General features: G+C 41.1%; 1 protein-coding gene across 4 annotated transcripts in view; it reads right to left on the minus strand.

Annotated features, from left to right (window-relative positions):
- The window catches only part of sdccag8 (SHH signaling and ciliogenesis regulator sdccag8), a 415,457-nt gene that overhangs the window by 395,228 nt on the left and 233 nt on the right, over positions 1–19,996 (minus strand). For 3 of the 4 annotated variants that reach the window (XM_059985603.1, XM_059985605.1, XM_059985602.1), the window contains exons 2-3: positions 5,818–6,018; positions 2,568–2,650 (exon numbers count right to left, since the gene is read on the minus strand). In XM_059985603.1, coding sequence (XP_059841586.1) covers positions 2,568–2,650; positions 5,818–6,018 — 284 coding nt within the window. The remainder of the gene's footprint in view (positions 1–2,567; positions 2,651–5,817; positions 6,019–19,996) is intronic. The other variant, XM_059985604.1, reaches the window with a different exon arrangement.

The following is a 19,996-nucleotide window of genomic DNA, read 5'->3' on the forward strand; positions in this document are numbered from 1 at the left end:
CCAAATTATAGTACCTTAAACATTTTGATAGTACTTCATCTAAAACTCCTATCCAACGATATTGTGGGAGTTCTTTTACAGAAGGTAACATTAAGGTAGCATTGTAGTTAGTGCAACACTATTACAGTTCAGTATGTCTGGAGTTTGATGTTCAATTCCAGCCCAGTCTGTAAGGTATAATATAGTGCATGCTCACCGTGACTATATGGGTTTCCTTCAAGTGCTCCAGTTTCCTCCCAAAGATGTATGGTAAGTAGGTTAACTGGTCATTGTAAATTGTCCTGTGCTTAGGCTAGTGGTAAGTAGGTGGGTTACTGTGTGGTGCAGCTCATTGGGCTGGAAGGGCCTGGTCTATGCCACATCTTTAAATAAATTAAAAAAAAACAGCATTGGTCTGGTTCAAGAAGGAGAACAATCAATGATGGGCACTAAATGACAGCCTTGCCTATGCTGTAGATACAAAAAAGAAACAACAGACACGAGGAAATCTGCAGATGCTGGAAATTCAAGGAACGCAGCAGGCCAGGCAGCATCTATAGGAAGAAGCACTGTCGACATTTTGGGCTGAGACCCTTTGTCAGGACTAACTGAAAGAAAAGATAGCAAGAGATTTAAAAGTAGGAGGGGAGGGGCAAATCGGAAATGATAGGAGAAGACAGAAGGGGGTGGGGTGAAGCTAAGAGCTGGAAAGGTAACAAATCTTATACATTTTGCAAAATTGATGCCAGAGCCCTACTCCAGGAGGTTCTGGTAATTCTTTTACATCTTTTAGTATTCACAGACTAGATAAGCCAAAAGGTTTGTTTCTGTGCTGTGGTGCTCTATGACTCCAAAACTAAATCCAGGTTAAGTGTAAATGATCTCACATTACTCCTCAAGTATGACTACCAAGCTTCCAATTACTCTTTTTAGCTTCCTATGTTCAAATTGTGCTCAACATAAACTCTGGTTAGGTAAATTATTGTTAACATTATGTGTTCGTGTTGGTTTGGAATTGGTTTATTGTTATTGTCATATGCATCAAGATACAGTGAAAAGCATCTCTTGCATACCGTTCATACAGATCAGATTGTTACCCAATGCATTGAGGAAGAAGGAGGTAAAAACAAAATCTTTGCAGAATAAAGTAGAACAGCTATGGAGCAAGTGCAATGCAGGTGTGAGGTCAAGAGTAAACCAGAACACAGTAGGAAACTATTCAATAATCTCATAACAGTGGGGAAAAGAAAAGGTGTTCTTGAGCCTGGTGATACGTGTTTTTAAGCTTTTGTATCTTCTGCTTGATGGGAGAAGGGTGAAGGAAGTAGTGAGACTGTCCAGGGTGGATGGGGTTTTTGATTACGCTGGCTGCTTAATTAAGGCAGTAAGTAGTATAGACAGAGTCCGTGGAGGGGAGGTTGGTTTCTCTGATGCGCTGAGCTTTGTACACAACTCTGCAGTTGCCATATCAGTCTTCATGTACCTAGATAGGATGTTTTCTATGGTGCATTGATTAAAATTGGTAAGCTCAATGGGGACATGCCAAGTTTCTTTAGACTCTTGAAGAAGTAGAGGCATTGGTGAGCTTTCCTAGCTAAGGCATCCACATGGTTGGACGGGTACAGGCTACAGGTGATGTTCACACCCAAGAACTTGAAACTCTCAATCCTCTCAACTTCAATGCCATTGATATAGAGAAAGGGCTTGTACATTGCCCTGCTTCCTCAAGTCAATGACCGGTTCTTTTTTTGCTGACATTGAGAGAACAGTTATTGTCATGACAGAATGTTACTAAGCTCTCTATTTCCTTCTTGTACTTTAACACATCATTATTTGATATACAGCCCTCCACATAGTATCATCTGTAAACATTTAAGTGAATTTAGAACAGAATCTGGTCACACAGTCATGAAGGCTAAACAACGTAACCTTGTGGAGGACCAGTATTTAGGATAATTGTGGCACAGGGATTGCTGCCCATTCTTTCTGATTGCAAACTGTTGGTCAAGAACTCACAGATCCCATGGTGTGGATTTGGTAATGAGCTCGCTTGGAATTGTACTGAAGTCAGATTCCTCCCACATTCTATTGATATGATAAAATATTTCACCATTGAGCATTTACACTTCTGGATTTGCCACAGGATTTCAGAGGTGCTACCGTTCTAAGCATTTTCAATCAACCTATCCAGTACTGAAGTAATTTTATATTTTTTACCTATTGAAAGATACAAAACCCTGAGGGGTATTGACAAGCTGGACACAGAAGGATAGTGGAAAATTCAACAGAGCCCTATCCAAAGATTAGTATTGTTGCAATTTTGGAGGATATTAAAGGAAAAGAGAGCCAGTACATTATATTGTTAGATAACGAATCTTCCCGGAATTGCAATTCAAGGGCAAACCAAGCTGAATTTGTCCATTGATTATGCCTGCAAAATGAATTATTAGATAATCTATATTTTTTAACCTATTACTAAAATGTAAATTCAAAAAAATTTGCATTTCAAAATCCAAATGGAACCAATGTAAAATGACAAATATGTTTCCTTGCTTAAATTAAGGTACTCAAATTTACATGCATATTACCATATGACATGTCCTGGCTGGAGACGTTGAATATGTCTTTTCTCTAATTTCTTGTTGTTGCAACAGGGCCCTGAGTTCGTTCACTGTTTCAAAAAGAAGACATTACTGAACACAGTCTATTTTAATTAACTGAGCAATGCTCATTGAATACAAACAGGTATTTTGCATGCTAAAACAGGCAAATATACAAATATGCACTACAAATCATTTTGGCACAACTTTAAATTGAATAAGGGAACAAAGGATTTGATTATTTTACAGGTCATTTTCCACACACCAATATATTCAGTTATACAATTTTCATTTGCGGTGTTGGTAAAGTCAGAGTTAGATTCAACTAAAATTATCCCACATTATCTTTCTAGCAATGACTCTTAATTCAAATCTCACCACCTCAAAAAAAAATTAACACCAGCTCTTTACTAATTTTTTCAAATTGCCTATTGCATCTTCTTTAGCAATCCCAATCACAATGGCACAGTATCTGCTGTCAATACACTTCACAGTTCCTTTAGGTATATTCCAAAAAAAAAAGGCAACCAGGGTTTCTTGCTCTCCATTTACTCAGTGCATCCAGTCTTCACTCCCCAATACCCAAAAAGCAATATACAAGTGTACCTAGTACATAAATGGATTGGTTGTCAAAGCCTGGTTACAGTAAACCAGACATTTATGGGAGAGTGGAGTCCCTATTAAATTATCTGTATCTTGATTTTTTGTATCATGGAGCCACATCATTTACACATGTCCAAAGCTAGTTTACTTGTTTTTTTCCCCTCTCAGATAAAGTGCATAAGGATGGAAAAAGCATCTAGTACTTTCCTGGTGTATATGACGAATAAGAATGGATTTTTATTCAATTGGGATGAATTTTCATTACTTGAAATACTGTAACGCAAACTGCATGGGTGAGGGAATAGTCTCCATTCTCCTTGGGGAAACCATCTAAATTCATCTACGATCAGGATATGCAGTGCCTTGAAAACGTATTCAGCCCTCACAACTATTTTCACATTTTATTCTCTCAATTTCTAAATTTAAAATATATTGAACTAGGATTTTTGAGCTAATCTACAAAACAATGTGCATCATGTCAAATTAAAGAAAAATTCTAAAACCTGTCAACAATTTACTGAAAATTAAAAACCAAAATTGAAAGGCAGAAAAAGTATTCATCCCTTTTGTAATTACAATGTCAACTTTCCTCTGATGCAATTTATTACCTTACCAGCTCACACAATTGGTGATGTAGAAAATTGGAGGATCCCTGTTTTCAATGAATTTATAATAATATTGTAAATATTCTCTCTCTCTCTCCCTCTCCCTCCCTCTCTCTCTCTCCCTCTCTCTCTCCCTCGTCCAACGGTATGGTAAATTTTCAACAGACCAAACCAAAATAAAGACAAAAGAACATTCAAGACAAGTCAGGTAAATAATAATAGAGAAGAACAAATCTGGAGAAGGTTAGAAGACCATCTGAAAAGCACTGAACATACCTCAGAGCTCAGTGTAGTCCATCAAGAAAAAGTGGAAAAAGGCTGTCACTATAACCATAGTCTTTGGAGAAGAATGGCATTTGGAAGAGAGGCTACTAGGATATCAAGTCACTCTGAGTGAACTGCAGGAGTCAGTGGCTGCAACTGGAAATGAATTTCATGGCCCCAAAATCTCTAAGACCTTGCAGATAAAGGGTAATTATGGAAGAACGACAAGAAAAAAGCCCTGGTTTCTTATCTTTGCCCATAAAGACTTCACAAAGCGTTGCTTAGAAGATACTGTGGAGGAAGGTCTTGTGGTCAGATGAGACTAACGTGGAATGTTTTGGCCTCAACACTAAGCAGTACATGTGGCATATATCTAATACTCCACATCAGCCAGGCAACACCATCCTTACTGGAAAGCATGTTAGAGGTAGCATCGTTCAATCCGGATGCCTTTCAGCAGCGGGGACTGGAAATATAGTCAGGATTGGTGGAAGATATCTGCTGCTCAATACAGAGATATCCTAGATAAAAACCTGCTGGCTTCAGAAAGCATAAACTGGGAAGGAAGTTAGTCTTTCAGCAGGACAACGATGCAAAGCACACTGCCAGAGTAACCATAGCAGTGGCTTCAAATGAAGAAAATTTATGTTATTGAGTGACCCTGTCAGACTCCTGGCCTTAAACTGATCGAACATCTCTGGCAGGACCTCAAGACTGCTGTCCTCTCCAACTATCCAGGCACAGCTTGAGCAATTTTGCGAGGAGGAATCGGCAAATCTTGCTCTGTCACGTTGTGTAAGTAAATGGAGCTGTGACAGATGGTTCAACTGAGCAAAGGGGCATGAATACTTTTGAACAGCTAACATTTCAGTTTTTTAATTCTTAGTTTTTCATGCTTTGCAAATTTCCCCATGTTAGGGCTCTACTGTGGAAAAAAGGAGCATGAAAATTATAAATAAAATTTCTCAGTTAAATTGATCAAAATCCCTGATTATAATACTCACTTGTGTGAGCAATGGGCTGAGGACTGAATACTTTTTCAAGCACAATACCAAGGTCCCTATCTTCTAATAATCATCCCTTCGACCTATGCCCTTCCATTCTATGAATCAGAATCTGATTGATGGAGTAACCCATTTCCTCTTTCAGATTTGCTTTAAGTGACCTGGAGACATAGGGCTAAAGCACAGAAACAAACTGACCACCTATCAGCCAATTACATTAATTCCTTTTATTTTCTTCTCCCCATATTCTCAACTCCCCCCCCCCACCCAAGATTCTACCACTCCTCTAGAGTAAAGTGCAGTGGCCATTTAACCTCCTCCCCCAATCTACATCTTTGGAGCACAGAGAAAATGCATGGGATCCCAGCAAAAACATGTCAACTCCATACTGACAGCATCCAAAGTCAGTATTAATCCCAGATCCCTGGAGCTGTCAAGAAACAGTTCTACCAACTGAGTCATATGTTACCCCATATTTCCATTGAGGGGAAGTGACACCACACTACAAAGGTAAACTTTCAAAGTCAAACTGAATTTCAAAAGGAGGCAACAGAAAATTATTTAACAAGTTCCTGCTGCAAATTTGTATAGTCTCCTATGTGATTATTTCACATCCTATTTAGACATGAAAGACACAGTTCACCCACAGAATCAAACATTTAAAGCATTCATTTTACAGAATCATTCCAAAATGAGAAAAGTTTCAATGATTAAGATCTATTCCAACAAGATATATACTTAGGAATAAATTTGAGAGGTCACCTGCATGACTATGTTGTAACTCTTGCCATGCCATTTCACTGTGACATGCCCCTTTCTCGGAGAGATTTGCAGAGTTTCCCTGGACAGCATCAGATCCATCCACTGCAGGTGCTTCAGAGGATTCTCCCCGCAGTTTGCCTTCCAGAGTACATTTTAGTTTTTGGATGCTCATGTTGGCCCTTTCTGTGTACAACAGTAATACTGTATGAGAAAATCAAAAAAAAGTCCATAGTCTGAAGTACAAAACAGTATTACAATCGACTTAGTTTATCAGCACGTGGAACATAGAACAGGCCTTACAATGTTGTGCTGCATTAGTAATCAAATGTCCAGCACACAATTCTCTGCAATATCTGCCATCTCCGACGGGATCCCACCACCAAGCACATCTTTCCCTCACCCACCCCACCCTACTTTCTGCTTTGCGCAACTCCTTTGTCCATTCATCCCTCCCCACTAATCTCCCTCCTGGCTCTTATCCTTCAAGTGGAACAAGTGCTGCACCTGCCCCTACACCTCCTCCGTCACTACCACACCAGCCCCCAACCAGTCCTTCCAGGTGAGGTGACACTTCACCTGTGAGCCTGATGGGGTTATCTACTGTATCCGGTGACATCCTGTATATTGGTGAGACCCGACACAGATTGGGAGACTGCTTCGTCGAGCACCAACACTCCGCCGGCCTGAAAAACAACAGGATCTTCCAGTGGCTCCCCATTCTGACATGCCAGTCCACGGCTTCCTCTACTATCACAATGAGGCCACACACAGGTTGGAGCAACACCTTACATTTCATCTGCACACCACACCCCCCCACCGTTCTCTTTTCCCTCTCTCACCTCATCTCCTTAGCTTCTCACCACCTCCCACTAGTGTCCTTCCACCTTTTCTATCTTCCATGGCCTTCTGTCCTCTCCTATTAGATTCCACTTTCTCCAGCCCTGTATCTCTTTCACCAATTTCCCAGCTCCTCACTTCACACCTCCCCTCATCCTTCTGGTTCACCTCTCACTTTGTTTCTTTCTCCCTTACCCCTTCCTTTTATCTCTTACTTCTCATCTTATTTTCTCCAGTCCTGCTTAAAGGTCTCAACCCAAAGCGTCAGGTATGCTCTCTGCCATGGATGCTGCCTGGGATTCTGAGTTCTTCCAGCATTTTGTGTGTGTTTTACAACTAAAGAGATCCCTTTTGTCTGCCAGTATCCATATCCTTCCATTTGCTGCACACACATATATCTAAGAGCCTCTTGAACTTACCTCCTTTCACCTTAATGCCTTCTGGAATTAGACATTTCAACCCTGGTGAATATATTGGCTGCCTATTTTATCTATGCCTCTCATAAACTTATATACTTCTATCACATCTCCCTTCATCCTCCAACACTCCAGAGGAAACAACCCATGTTTGTCCAATTTCTCACTATAGCACTTGTCCACTAATCCACACAAAATGCGAGAGGAATTGAGCAGGTCAGGCAGCATCCATGCAAATGGATAAAAAAATCAACATTTCAGGCCAAGACCCTTCATCAAGGCTGGAAAGGAAGGGGGAAGGGGAAGGGAAGAAGTACAAGTTAGAAGGTGATTGGTGAAGCTGGTTGGGTGGAGGAGGGTGAATGAAGTGAGAAGCTGGGACATGATTGGCGGAAAAGTCAAGGGACTGGAGAAGAAGGAATCTGATAGAGCAGACCATAGGAGAAAGGGAAGCAGGAGAGGCATCAGAGGGAGGAGATAGGTGGGTGAAGAGAAGAGGTAAGAGGGGTCCAGAGAGGGGTATTGAAGAAGAGGAAACAGGAAAAATATTACCAAAAGTTGGAGAAATCAAAGTTCATACCATCAGGTTGGAGGCTACCCAGACAGAATAGGAGCTGTTGCTCCTCCAACCTGAGATTGGCCTCACTGTGGAGGAAGAGGAGGCTATGGTCTGACATGTTGGAAGGGGATTGGGGATTGGAGTTAAAATGGTTGGCCATTGGGTAATATCAATTGGGTCATCATGGTAGTGTAGTGGTTAGCACAAAGGTTTACAGTACTAGTGACCCAGGTTCAATTCCTGTCACTGCCTGTAAGGAGTTGGAAAATTGTCCCACGATTAGTGTAGGATTAAATCAGGGGATTACTGAGCGGCGCAGCTCGAAGGGGCCAGATGGACCTACTCTGCACTGTATGTCAATAAATAAATAACTGTACATTGGTTCTCACCAATGTAGAGAAAGCTACACTGAGAGCACCAGATATAGAATATGACCTCAACAGGTGAAGTGTTGCATCATCTGAAAGGACTGTTTGGGGTCCTGAATGAAGGTGAGGGAGGAGGTCAATGGGCAGGAGTAGCACTTTGGCTGCTTGCTAGGATAAGTGCCAGGAGGGATATTAGTTGGGAAAGACAAGGGAATCTTGGAGGTGGGGGGAGCCCTATGGAGATTGGAGAGCGTGGGGTTTGGAGGTTAGGTAAAGATGTGTTTGGTAGCAGTGTCCGTTTGAAGATGGAGGATGTTGCAGAAACTCACGAGGTGGTAGGTGAGGACAAGAGGAACTCAGAGCAGTGGGAAGATGGGGTGAGGGCAGATGTCCAGGAAATGGAGGAGATGTGGGTGAGGGCAGCATCAATGCTGGAGGAAGCAAAGATCCATTCTTTGAAGGAAGGAATCTCTATGTCCAGTAAAGGAAAACTTCATCCTGGGAAGAGACGTGGCTTCTTCCCCTTTACTTTCTAGTGCTAGTGAAAGGTCTTAGCCCAAATGTTGACTGTTTATTCATTTCCACACATGCAGCCTAACTTCCTGAGTTCCTCCATCATTTTGTGTGTGTCGCTGTGGATTTCCAGCATCTGCAGAATCTCGTGTTTGTACCCTGTAATCCAGGCAGCATTCTAGTAAACCTCTTTTTCCCTCCCACCTTTTCCAAAGTCTTGACACCCTTCTTATAATGGAGTGAACAGAAATGAATGCAGTATTCCAGATACAGCCTAACTAGTGTTTTATAAAGCTCCAACATATTCTCTGACTTTGAATTCAGTTCCTCAAATAATAAAGGCAGTGTGCCATGTGCCTTCTTTATCACCCTATCAATCTGTTTAGCCATTTTCTATGGACTCCGGACATTAACACTGTTGAGGATCTTTCATTATTAGTGTACTCTCTTTTTACATTTGATCTCTCAATGTGTAACACTTCACACTTGGCTGGGTTAAAATCCAGCTGTCATTTTTCCGCTCATATCTTCAACTGATCTGCATCCTGCAGTCTTCTACACCACCACCCCTTGTATTGTCTGCAGACATACTAATGCGCCCATTGAAGTTTTCATCCAGGTCATTTACCCACATCACAAACAGCAGCAGAGGTCCAAGTATAGGATTTATTAGAATTAGGATTTATTTAAATCTTACATCCATCCCACAACTCGAGGGAGTAAAAATTGTGACTCCGTTGCAACGTACAGATGTGAATTTAAGCCTAATGGCTTGTAGAAAGAAGCTGCCCCATAGCCTATTGGTCGTGGTTTTAATGCTGTGGTAGCATTTGCCAGATGCAAGCAGCTGAAGCAGTTTATGGTTGAGGTGACTGGTGTCCCTGATGATCTTCCAGGTCTTCTTTCTGCACCTGCTACTATAAAATATCCTCAATGGAGGGACATACAGATAGCCCAGTGGATGTGGATGCAAATTCACTACAGTGCTCAGTGATCAAGGTTGGTGCAGTTCCCATACCAGGCAGTGATACAGCCAGTCAGTATGCTCTCAATGGTGCCCCTGTAAAAGGTCTTGAGGATTTGTGGGGGCCCATGCCAAACTTCCTCAGTTGCCTGACGTGGAAGAGATGCTGTTGTGATTTTTTTGCCACAAAGTCAGTGTGCACAGTCCACATGAGATCATCGGTGATGTGTATACTACTAAGGAACTTGAACCCCCCTCACTCTCTCAACTGCTGACCCATTGGTGTTGATCAGGGCAGGTCTGTCTCTGTTCCTGCTGTAATCCACAATCACCCCTTTAGCTTTTTGGACATTAAAGACAGACAGACATACTTTATTGATCCCGAGGGAAATTGGGTTTCGTTACAGTCGCACCAACCAAGAATGGTGTAGAAATATAGCAATATAAAACCATAAATAATTAAATAATGAGTAAATTATTCCAAGTGGAAATAAGTCCAGGACCAGCCTATTGGGTCAGGGTGTCTGACACTCCAAGGGAGGAGTTGTAAAGTTTGATGGCCACAGGCAGGAATGACTTCCTATGACGCTCAGTGTTACATCTCGGTAGAATGAGACTCTGGCTGAACGTATTCCTGTGCCTAACCAGTACATCATGGAGTGGATGGGAGACATTGTCCAAGATGGCATGCAACTTGGACAATATCCTCTTTTCAGACACCACCTTCAGAGAGTCCAGTTCCACCCCCACAACATCGCTGGCCTTACGAATGAGTTCGTTGATTCTGTTGGTGTCTGCTACCCTCAGCCTGCTGCCCCAGCACACAACAGCAAACATGATAGCACTGGCCACCACAGACTCGTAGAACATCCTCAGTATCGTCTGGCAGATGTTGAAGGACCTCAGTCTCCTCAGGAAGTAGAGACGGCTCTGACCCTTCTTGTAGACAGCCTCAGAGTTCTTTGACCAGTCCAGTTTATTGTCAAACGGGAGGTTGTTATCCTAGCACCACTGTGTAAGGGCGTCAACCTCTCCTCTGTTGGCTGTCTCATTCCTCTTCTTCAGGTAAGTGAGAACGGGGTGTAGTGCTGTGGCTATGGTGCTATTGGTAGACTGGTTCTGTCAGTAGGTGAATTGTAGGGGGTCTAGTCTGAATGGTAGCATCATTCGGGCATGCTACCTTGCAGGTACTTGCAGAACACTAATAGTCACAGACCTCCGGTCAGAATAAGTCCCATTGACACTACGGCCTTCTCCAAGCAAGCCAATTCTGAATCCAAATGACTAATTCACTGTCAATTCCATGGATCTTAGTCTCCTGAATGAGCCTCCCATGAAAGGCCTTGTCAAATACTTTACTAAAATCAATCTATAGAAAAAAGTCAAAATCAAACTAAAACATCCAAGTCAGTCCCTAATTAGTCCATGATTTTATTTCTTATTACAATATTTTTATTCAGAAGAAACAAAAAACAGGTTTACAGAGTGCAACACATAGATACATCTCAACATACCTTGTGTACATTCATATATTGTAATAAAATTAATCAAAATGTTATAGCATAACACATAAAGTATACCACCCTGTAATCAAAAATTTAAAGACAGGTCATACATCATAAAAGAAAGCTTTTATATTAAAAAAAGTCAACCCCCTACCAACTACCAAAGAAAAAAGCTGATGGATGATAATGGATAATTAGAAAAAAAACATTTGTTTAAGAGAAGATAAAAATATAGCTAAAAGTCTGTGCACTGTTAAACTTTATAAATTGGAAAAGTAATTTAGGAAAGGTCCCCAGATATCATAAAAAGATTGTTTCGAATTTAAGACTGAGCAGCGGATCTTTTCTAAATTTAAATAAGACATAATATCATGTAGCCATTGAAGATGTGTAGGAGGGGTAGACTCCTTCCATTTAAGCAAGATTGCTCTTCTTGCTAAAAGAGAGGTAAAAACTAAAACCTGTAGGTTAGTATTTAAAGTTTTATCTTCATTTGCAATAATACCAAACAAGGCAGTAAGGGGATTTGGGTCAAATTGGACCCTAAAAAGTTGTGAGAAGGTATGGAATAGTTCCCGCCAAAACTTTTTAATTTTAGGGCAAAACCAAAACATATGAATTAAAGAGGCATCAGCAGAGTTAGAGATTAATTAGAGATTTCTCTTCAAATTAGAGATTTCTTAGGTTTCCAATTAACTACTTTTCCTATAGGTCCTGATAACAATTTACTGGACGATCTTTTAAATTTAAAACCTTTTGTTAATGGTTCTATTACCAGTATCTATAACTTGTTGATTGATTCTAGTCCATGGTTTTCTAATTGTTCATAAATCCCATCTCAAAAAACCCTCTCAATTAACTTCTGTTACATAGACATGAGACTCACCGATCTATAGTTTACAGAATTATCCCCATTTTCCTTCTCAGATAATGAAACATTAGCTACTTGCTGGTCTACCAGGACTTACTTGTGGCTAAACAGGACATGGAGATATTGGTCAAGGTTCCAGCAATTTCATCTCTTGCCTCACTTAATAACTTAACATATATTGCACCAAACTCTGGAAACCTAACCACTCCAATATTCTTCCAGAGACTCACCACTACCTCCTGCTTTCTCTCAAAATGCAAATTATCTTGCAAATTCGCATGCTCACTATCCTCCACACCCTTCTCCCAGGTCAGGGCTTTCCAATCGTTTTTTTTAAAATGGCATGGACAAAAACCAATAAGCAAAGGATCTGAACACACAGGTTGGGAATCCCTGGTCTAGACCGGGGGTCGGCAACCCGCGGCTCCGGAGCCACATGTGGCTCTTTTACCTCTGTGCTGCGGCTCCCTGTTGCTTTGGGAAGTAATTGGTCTTTTGCAGCATCCTCGCCCATGGGGGCCAGGTTGAGGGAGGCTTAAAAGCAAGGCTGTTTAGTTCGATTAAAGTTATTCGACTGCAGTTTACTGATTGCGTGAGCACACCGCTACAACGTGTTTTTATCGCTATTAATATACGTCACCACTGCCAATACCTGACACCCGTCAGTGCGCGATTTCTTTAATTTTTCGATCCAAGGTAGGCCAACTATGGAGAAAAAAAGAAAAGTGACTGAAGAAAACAGAACGTTTAATGATACGTGGACAGATTCATTTGCTTTCACTGCTGACGAGACTGGTTTACCGGTATGCTTAATATGCAATGAGAAACTAGCAAACAACAAAAAGTCAAATGTTGCAAAGCATTTCTAGAATAAACACGCAGCCTTTGCTCAAAAATATCCGGATGGAGATGAGAGAAAAAAAGCCGTTTCGGAACTGATGCGGAAGGTTGATCTGAGTAAAAATCATTTCAAGCAATGGATGAAGTCCGGAAAACCAATGACATACGCTAGTTATATTGCCGCTTAGGAAATAGTCAGGCACGGGAAGCAGTTTACAGATGGTGAATATATAAAAGAATCTTTCATTAAGATTTCAGAACATCTATTCACGGACTTTAAAAACAAGAGTGAAATTGTGCAGAAAATCAGGGATATGCCCCTCTCTGTAAAGACTGTCAAAGACAGAACCATAAAAATGGCAGAAGACATCACAAGACAGCAAATTAAAAACATCAATTCAGCTGTGGCCTACTCGATTGCCTGTGACGAGTCTAAAGACAAAGGTGATATTGAACAAATAGCGTTGTTCTGCCGGTATGTAAACTCTGCCGGGCCACGGGAAGAACTGATTGAGTTGATACCTCTAAAAGACCAAACATGGGGGGCGGACATCTGTGAGGCTGTCTTGAATTGTTTAAGAGCCAAAGGAATAAACCCACCTGGTGTCAGTAGCTACTGATGGGGGCACCGAATATGACGGGAACGCACAAGGGAATTGTGGCTTTTCTGCAGAAGTCGCTGGACAGAAAGCTGCTGATTTTTCACTGCATCTTGCACCAAGAGGCACTGTGCGCTCAAACATTTCCTCCGGAATGCACAGAAGTAATGGATGTTGTCATTCAGATTGTCAATAAAATAATGGCAAAAAGTTTAAATCACCGTCAATTCCGTTTGTTACTGGACGAGCTGGAAAGCGCATATTCTGATCTCCTGCTGCACAACAAAGTCCGGTGGCTGTCCAGAGGGGAGGTGCTGAAACGCTTTGTCGCGTGTCTGGAAGAAGTGAAAACTTTCCTGGGCAGCAAAGGGCTGGAAAAGCTACACTTCATGGTAGACACGACAGCGCACCTGAACACGCTGAACACAGCTCTTCAGGGGAAAGGACGTACAGCCCTACACATGTTGGAGGATGTTTTGGCATTCGAGCGCAAGTTGACAGTGCTTGCCAGAGATTGACAGAAAAGCACTTTGTCTCACTTCCCCAATTTGAGAGAGTTCAGACAAGGTCACGACATGATAAATTCGGAGTATTTACATTCTGCAATCATCGCAATGCAAACATCGTTTGGGAAACGCTTCTGTGAGTTCAGAGAGGTAAAAAAAACACATTATCCTTCCCGGTCACTCCCCCAAGCATCGATTCATCTCTACTGAATACGACTGCATTGGCAGGTGTGAGTAAACCTGATCTTGAGATGGAACTGGCCGAAATAGCCGACAAAGACATATGGGTGTCCAAGTTTAGACGCTTGACAGCAGACCTTGAAGATGTTGCCCGTCAGAAGGCCGTTCTTGCTCAGAATCACAAATGGAGTGATATTGAAAACCTCCCTAAACCGGACAAACTTGTGTTCGAAACATGGAATGCTATCCCCGACATTTATGTAAACATTAAAAAGTATGCGCTTGGAGTCCTGTCGATCTTTGGATCCACATATGTATGTGAGCAGGTGTTCTCCAACATGAACTTTATTGAAAACAAACATCGTGCACACCTCACAGATGACAGCTTGCGATTCTGTGTAAAGATGAAGGTGACGTCATACAGCCCTGCTGTGCAGATGCTGTGCGCTGAGGTCCAGGAGCAGAAATCCCATTAACCAAGTATGATACATATTTTAATTGCCTATTATTTTAGGAATATTCATATTTTTTCATTGTTTAGTGAAATAGTCCTTTTATTTTTCAGGTTGACAGCTGGCTGATGTTATTTTTGGTTTGCTGCTGGCGGAAAATTTAAGTTCAGCGTTTTTCATAAATACAAGAAGAACTCAAATAGACATTGAGTATTTTACTTAAAAGTAACCTTCAACCCAACGTCTTTTTTTCGGAGTTCAAAATGTTTTTATTGCATGCAGAAATGTAATTTCGTTTTCTCTGCAGGAGTTCATCAATTTCATAAATGCAACACATTATAGTGTTTATACATAGCATAAAGGCAAAAAAAAAACGTTGTATGCAGTGTTATTTCATTTTAAATGTCAAACGGGTTTTGCGGCTCCCAGTGTTTTCTTTTCTGTGGGAAACGGGTCCAAGTGGCTCTTTCAGTGGTAAAGGTTGCTGACCCCTGGTCTAGACAAATAGTGATGCAAATTACTCATCTGGAACCTCACCCACATCCTCAAAGCACATTCTCTTCTTTCTCCTTGAGTAGTCCTATCTGCTCACCAATGTCTTATACAACTTCATTATAACATCCCATCTCCTGTACTCAAATCAATACATTGATTTCTGAAGGCATTGATTTCTGAAGGCCAAGCTTTCTTTACAAACTTATTCTGCCACTTTCAAGGAATTATGCACCTCTATTTCTTTGTTCTACTGCACTCCTCAGTGTGTGACCGTACACCGTTGTTGGAAACCATAGCTTTTTTAAAAAAATAACACTTTTTAAAACTCATGCATTTTTCACACTCACTGGCAGAAAGTGGTATAGCAGCTAAACTAACAGTTTATCAGCTTTTTCATGTTTCGTTGGCTAAGTATTAGCACATTACCTACATGATGTAATTGTTTTAATTATTTAGCCCATTATCGAATTTATCTCCATCTAAGGAATTGCTTTTATCTATAAAAGTGACAGATTTTGTCAAAAGCATTTTTGTCTTACATCTCTTAGCATTGCTTCACCACTCCTTATTTTGTTTGCTTAGTATTCGTATGTTTTGTTTGTACTCTAAAACAAACTGAAATTTTAGAATTAAGACAACTCATCATACTTAACTCCTGGAAAACCTTAAAGGATCAGAAAACAAACAGAGATCCAACATTGGTTGGTCCTACCAAAGTGCAACACCTCACAATTGTCTGTATTAATTTCCATCTACCATTTTTCAACCTGTCCAGGTCCTGGTGCAAGCTGTTCACTACACTGCCAATCTTGGTGCCATCTGCAAATTTGTTGATCCAGTTAACTGCATTATCATCCAGATCTTTGGCACAGCTGACAAACAACAATGGACCCAGCACCAATCCCTGTGGCACTCCACTAGTTATAGGCCCCAATCAGAGAGGCAACCATGTACTATCACTCTCCAGCTTCTCCCACAAAGCCAATGTCTAATTCAATTTACTATCTCAACTTGAATGCCAAGCAACTGAACCTCCTTGACCAATCTCCCATGCAGGACCTTGTCAAGTGCCTCACTAAAGACCAGGTAGACAACATCCATTGCCTTACCTTCATCCACTTTCATGGTAATTTCCTTGAAAAACTCTATAAGATTGGTTAGACATGACCTACTATGCACAAAGCCATGCATTCTATCCTGAATCAGTCCATGTCTATCCAAATACTTATATATCTGGTCCCTTAAAATGCCTTCCAATAACTTTCCAACTACTGGTGTCAGGCTCCCCAGCCAATAATTTCCTGGTTTATTTTTGGCGACTTTCTTCAACAGCAGAACAACATTGGATATCTCACAATCCTCTGGTCACTAAAGGCAATTTAAACGTCTCTGCTAGGGCCCAAGTCATGGCTCAGACTTGGTTGTGTGTTCCTTTTTTAGGTTCATACTGATAGTTTTATGAATAGTGCAGGAAGTTAACTGTCTGGTTAGGTAGGATTTAGGGAATTGGATGAAGAGATAGGGGCAGGAGCACAGGTTGGAATGCTCTGCAGTCCAACATCACTGATCCACAAGTTGGGTTTACACCAGTAATCCCCACATTGGTGAATTCCGAATTAAAGGTCCACAAGAATAGGAGTCATGAGTGCTGGTGACCTCCCCCGAATTATCCAGGCTACTGGCATCCATGGTCCACGCAAGTCCACAAGTTGAGTCCAGAAGCACTCTGCAGTTGAAGGTCAGCAATCACTGAGGTCAAACCTGTGACTGGCAAGCCCCGAGTCAACATCTAGAAGTTGGTGAAGTCCAGAGGGCAAAGTTGAAGGTTGAAGTCTAGATCTCAGAGTGACTGAAGGTCAAAAGCCCAAAAGGTCAAAGACTAAAGTCGGTGAGTCTGGAGGTAGAAGCCCAAAGGTTGAGTCTGGAAGTGTGGGCCAGATACTGAAGGTTGGAAGCCCGATGTCTGCAAGTCTGCAGCTACGGAAAGGAGGCCTGCCTGTGTGTGTGAGAGGGTGAGTGGGTATTGCTGTTGCTATATTGCTTTATTTTGATGTTGCTGTTGCTGCTGAAGATTATGGACAAGTTATATTGGTGCCAGAATGTGTGGTGACACTTGCAGGCTGCTCCCAGCACACACTTATGTGATGCTTCTTAGCACCAATGCTTCTCTGTATGCTTCGACGTACAGCACATGGTAAATAAATCTGAATCTTAATCAGTTGAAGGATCAAAATCAAAAACATCGACTGTCAATTTTCCTCTACAGATTCTCGCTGATCCACTGATTTTCTCCAGCTTCTTGTTTATTGCATCCTTTCCAGGGATTAATCCAGTAAATCTTCTTTGAACCACTTTCAACATATTAATATCCTTCCTTCAGTAAAGAGATCTATACTGCACACAATACTCCAGCTGTAGTGGCAGCAATGCCTTACACTATTGAAGCATTACCCATTTCCCTACTGATAAACAAAACATTCTTTTAACTTTCATAGCTACCTAAGGTACCTAAATATTGGTCTTGAGCAAATCATGTTCTATAACAGAGATTACCCAGCAACTTAGAATACATTTCAGTTTCCAAATTTGGTGGTCTCCTGTCGTCAACATCACAATGTAGTATTCTACTCAGCTTTGTGTTATCAGCAAATTTAGCAAGCAAAGCTTTGGTGCCTTCATCCAAGTATACATATGCCAAACATTTTAGACTACTGGAGCAATCCCTTTGCACACCACTCACATCACGTCAATCAGAAGAACACCTCTTTGTGCCTAATACTCTCTGCTTGGCAATGTCCAACACCAAAGGAGACCACTAACTGGCACCATATCCTCCAGTCTCCCATTCACCACTCCCTGTACCATCAAGACAGCAATGCATGCCTTCTGCAAAATGAATGTGGTTGCTCATTGAAGCTACTTGGACAGCACTTCCTTGACTTCTATCAAGAACTAGGTGCGTGGAAACACCAGATTTCTTCCAGTGTCACTAATTTCCTGACTTAAAAAGATATCATTTTCCTTCATTGCTGCCAAATCTCAGACCCAGAATTCCCTATCAAACAGTACCATCGGAAGTGCTTATCTATTTTCCCACAACATAGAATGAGGTCATTAATTTCATTGAGTCCATGCCAGCTCTCAGAGCAGTCCTGTCTAGAATACTACATAGAATATTTGTTTCCCAATTTCAGAGAGAAGGTTAATGCATTCCAAGTAGTTCATAGAGGTTTTGTTAGTCGGTCAGTCCCTGGTATGGTATGCTGTATTTGAAGAAAAGTTTGGATATTTGTATCTTGTAAGGATTTGTCTCTATTGGAATTTAGAAGAGCAGGAAGGAACACAGATGAGTCAACATTTAATACACCATCCCCTCAGAACAAATCAATAAGCTTCAAGAACCTTGGTCTCAATTGTGCAATTGGATGTTCGATTTCCTCACTTGCAGACCCCTGTCATTTCAGATTGGCAATAATTCCTCCACGATCTGCATCAGCACAGGTACACAAGATTGTGTGCCTAGCCCCCTGCTCTACCTGTTTAACAGTTATGACTGTGTGGTTAAGCACAGCTCCAATGCCATATTCAAGTTTGCTGATGACACCACTGCCGTAGGCTGAATCAGAGGTGATGATGAGACTGAAAATCTAGCTGAGAGGTGCCATAACAACCTCTTACTCAATGTCAACAAGACCAAGGAGCTGATTATTGACTTCAGGAGGAAGACATCAGAAGCTGACAAGCTTGTTCGCATTAGAGGATTAGAGGTAGAGAGGGTCAACAACTTAAAATTCTTTGATGTTCACCTTGGTTAAATTTGAAGAAACTTGGAAGCCATTTATTCAATATTTTCATATGATTTAAGTTGACCCTTTCTGAATCCTTTCATCAGTAATTTTTTATGTATAGAGGAGCGGAGTTAACGACAAATTATAATTTTATCTGACGAAATATGGCAGCCCAATCTTTCTTTGTTTTTTTTAGTTTAGCTTTTTTTAGTTTGGGTTTTTTCCTTTTTATAATTATCTTTTTCATGGTTAATTACAAAGAGATTGGGAGGTTGGACTCAATTTGCTACTTGGAATATGTGTTTTTTACATGTTAACCGTTATTAATGTATTCCCGATCTCTAGGTATCAGTATCAATATTAATATGTTTGTTAATTGGAATCTTAATAAAATGATTGAAAAAGAAAGAAAATTTTTTGGTGTTAATATTTCAGAAGACCTGGCCTGGGCCTAGCACACAAATGCAATTACAAATAAAGTACAGCAGTGTCTCCACTTCCTTAGGAGCTTGCAAAGATTCAACATGACATCTGGAGTCATGGAGAATATAGTGACTGACTGCATCACAGCCTGGTATGGAAACACCAATGCCCTTTAATGGAAAATCCTACAAAAAGTACTAGATACAGCCCAGTCCATCACGGATAAAGCTCTCTCTACAATTGAGCACAAAGACATAAAGTGTTGTCACAGGAAAGCAGCATCCAGCATCATGGGCCCCCATCTCCCAGATCATGCTCGCTTCTTGCTGCCAAAGCTTCAGAAGTCTCAGGACTCGGCACCACCAGGTTCAAGAACAATTACTACCCCTCAAAAGGGATAATTTGGCTCAACTTCACTTGCCCCATCATTGTGAACTCACTTTCAAGGATCTTGCCTCACATTCTCAATATTTACTGCTTATTTGCTAAGAAGGGTCTCGGCCCACAGAGCACCTGTGATTCCATAGAGCCTGGCTTGCCTAGCTCCTCCATCATTTTGTGTGTTGTAACCTGAATATATAGCGTACACAATCAACCAATCTGTAATTCAGAAATTCCAGAAAACTAGCAGCTTTAACTCTCCATGGATACAACAGAATCTGCAGATACTGGAAATCTTGAGCAACATCCTGAGTTCCTCCAACATTTTATGTACGTTGCTTTTAAATCCAGTGTAAACACTTTGACACAAAATGGGTAACTACATACGACACAACGTGAGTTTAATTCAAGGTACAATCCGTCAACAACAGTTACCTCGGCCTTCGCTGTCTGCGCCTTTAACCGACATCTATGATGTACTC

This window comes from Hypanus sabinus, chromosome 12 (assembly GCF_030144855.1).
Source record: "Hypanus sabinus isolate sHypSab1 chromosome 12, sHypSab1.hap1, whole genome shotgun sequence".
NCBI classification, from domain to species: domain Eukaryota; kingdom Metazoa; phylum Chordata; class Chondrichthyes; order Myliobatiformes; family Dasyatidae; genus Hypanus; species Hypanus sabinus.